This window comes from Papio anubis, chromosome 9 (assembly GCF_008728515.1).
Source record: "Papio anubis isolate 15944 chromosome 9, Panubis1.0, whole genome shotgun sequence".
In the NCBI taxonomy this organism is placed as follows: Eukaryota; Metazoa; Chordata; class Mammalia; order Primates; family Cercopithecidae; genus Papio; species Papio anubis.
Window position 1 is genome coordinate 8,015,540 of NC_044984.1, and position 3,295 is coordinate 8,018,834.

The 3,295-nt window shown below is 33.9% G+C and overlaps 1 protein-coding gene across 1 annotated transcript; it reads left to right on the top strand.

The window, feature by feature from the left end:
• The first annotated feature begins 210 nt into the window (after positions 1–210).
• TAS2R14 (taste 2 receptor member 14) lies at positions 211–2,334 on the top strand. Its single transcript, XM_009180212.3, has one exon. It carries the CDS (start codon positions 547–549, stop codon positions 1,504–1,506), a length of 960 nt encoding a protein of 319 aa, XP_009178476.2. The 5' UTR covers positions 211–546; the 3' UTR covers positions 1,507–2,334.
• The last annotated feature ends 961 nt before the right edge of the window (positions 2,335–3,295 follow it).

Below are 3,295 nucleotides of genomic sequence, written 5' to 3' on the forward strand. Positions count from 1 at the left end.
AAAAAGCAAAACAAAACTTATTCCTTTGGTCTAATTGAGGCTCTGTACACTTTAACCATCATCTCCCCATTTTTATCCACCCAAACTCTGATGTAAAAATCCTCAGTGCTTAGAAAGTTTCATATACCAATTTTTGTAAAGATACTTCCCCAGAACTCAATTTGACAGACTGAAATATGTAGATAAGACAAAAAAAAAAAAAAAACCACAAACCAATGAAAATAAATATGTCTTTATTTGCATGTTTGCAAATGAGAATTCAGTGTTTCCTTTCTCACCAGCTACAAAAGACTACAGCCTACTGTGTGTGAGGCACACGGCATCTGGATGAAGCTCAGCTGAGTTGTCTGGGGAAATACAGAGATCTTTGTGACGAGAGCTTTAAACCCAGCCATTAGTAAATCTGGATGTTTGCTGGTTTAACATTCCCTTTTTAAAGGGAATATATTATTGAATTTTCAAGAATCAGATATACATAGCATTTTAGATGAATGCATTAAGAAGTCTTCAGCAGTGATATTAGACATTGGGGCATTCTCTTACAGAATGGATGGTGTCATAAAGAGCATATTTACATTCATTTTAATTCTGGAATTTATAATTGGAAATTTAGGAAATAGTTTCATAGTACTGGTGAACTGTATTGACTGGGTCAAGAGAAGAAAGATCTCTTTAGTTGATCAGCTTCTCATTGCTTTGGCAATCTCTAGAATTAGTCTGGTTTGGTCAATATTTGGAAGCTGGTGTGTATCTGTGGTTTTCCCAGCTTTATTTGCCACTGAAAAACTGTTAAGAATGCTTACTAATATCTGGACAGTGACCAATCATTTTAGTGTCTGGTTAGCTACAATCCTAGGTACTTTTTATTTTCTCAAGATAGCCAATTTTTCTAACTCTATTTTTCTCTACCTAAAGTGGAGAGTTAAAAAGGTGGTTTTAGTGCTGCTTCTTGTGACTTTGGTCCTCTTGTTTTTAAATATTTTACTGATAAACATTCATATAAATGCCAGCATCAATGGATACAGAGGAAACATGACTTGCAGTTCTGCTTCATGCAACTTTATACGATTTTCCAGTGCTATTGCATTAACCAGCACTGTGTTCATTTTAATTCCCTTTACTTTGTCCCTGGCAACTTTTCTTCTGCTCAGCTTCTCCCTGTGGAAACATCGCAAGAAGATGCAGCACACTGTCAAAGGATACAGAGACGTCAGCACCAAGGCCCACAGAGGAGTTATGCAAACTGTGATCACTTTCCTCCTACTCTATGCCGTTTTCTTTCTGACTTTTTTCGTATCAATTTGGATCTCTGAACGGTTGAAGGAAAATCAAATTATTATTCTTTCTGAGATGATGGGACTGGCTTATCCTTCAGGTCACTCATGTGTTCTGATTCTTGGAAACAAGAAGCTGAGACAGGCCTCTCTGTCAGTGCTATGGTGGCTGAGGTACAGGTTTAAAGATGGGGAGCTCTCAGGTCACAAAGAATTTAGGGAATCATCTTGAATATGTTAGAAAAAATAGTTCATAAGAAATTCTTGTATATTATATAAATTTATACTTCCTCAAGATTCTTTCATTGTGTATAACTTTGTGAATTTTACAAAGGTATGTTTGGAATCAACACCATCCAAACATATCACAAATTAGGATATATGAAAGTATGTATATTACCATACAGAGAAGAATGTGAATACTATAAAGAGTTCTTATACAAACAGATAATGTAGGTTTTGTATCAATCATTAATGTTTTTTGAGATTTTTAAATGAGAAACCTATAATGTATAAGATACATGTGTATGTATGTATGCGACAGTTACTAAAAATAGACTGCTTAACCTTACATCTCAATCTGGTAGATAAAGTACATAAAAGAATATGGAATTTTAGTACCTATATTAAATGTTTTTAATTTTTGTATAATATTTAGTACCTGATTAACATGCATGCAAAAAAGTAATTTGCTTTGTTTGTTGAATTAGAAGTCAGCTGCCTTACTAAATGATCATTCTCTTGTCTTTGCAGATAGAAAATTATATCATCTGCATATAGTGATTTATAATGATTATTTTACTTCTCCATTTCACTACTTGTAATTCTTTTTTTTGGGATCAGTTGCATAATGAAATGGTTTGAACATTCAAAGTGTTAAGTAATTGTGATCATAACTACTATCTTTGCAAATGGAGTGTTTTCTAGTGTTTTAACAGTTAACATAATACTGACTCTAGCTTTGAGATAAATTCTTTTAAAAATAATCTTCAGGGAGAATATTTGTTTCCTACATTCCTGTGTGTAGCATTATAATAAAATCTCTGTTAAAAACTATCAATTATTTTTGCTGTTTATTAAGATGATCATACTTTCGCTCTCTTCTGACCAATTAAAATAATACTTGTTAATGGTGGTACACCAAACAGTGATGTATCTTCTAGTCTATGCATTCTAGATTTAATAAAATACAATATATGCATTCATACACACACACACACACACACACACACACACAGAGAGAGAGAGAGAGAGAGAGAGAGAGAGACAGAGAGAGAAAATTACAACCTTAGAGGCAAATTGGAATTCAGAAAGTAGCTGCAAGGTAATGAGAGGTAATCTCCAAAAGGGGAAAATAATCCCAGTTTGAATAACAAGAAAAATTGTGTCTAAGAATTGTATGCCAGAAGATGATTCATTTTTTCAAGGGCTAAGAAATGTAACTATAATCCTGAATTCTTTGCTAAAAATTTGTTCTGGGATTTGAATTAAATAATAACATTCCCCTCTCCCCTTAAAAAAAGACAAGGGCTGTTTACTAAGCATACCTCCTTACTGAAAATGCTACTAACCAATCTGCTTCAGAAAGAGTGTTATGGACGGACTTGTTTGTCTCCAAAATCCATGTGTTGAAGCCTACAATCTCAATGTGACTATATTTGGATATAAGACTTTTAAGTAGGTAGTTAAGGTTAAATTAGGCCATACAGTGAGGCCCTAATACAATAGGACAGGTGTCTTTATAAGAATAGGAAGAAACAGGCATCTGTGGGCACAGAGAAGACACAATGATGTATGATTCCATTTACACACCATTCTAGAATATGGAAATTAATCTATAGTGACAGAAAGCAGATCCACTGCACTCCAGCCTGGGCGATAGAGCGAGACTGTCCGTCCAAAAAAAAAAGGAAGAAAGAAAAGAAAAGAACCATAAATTATTACCATATTTTTTGATTTCAAAATAAACATTTGTACATATTTAGCATTGTGGAAATTGGGAGGTGTGGCACATTGCATTT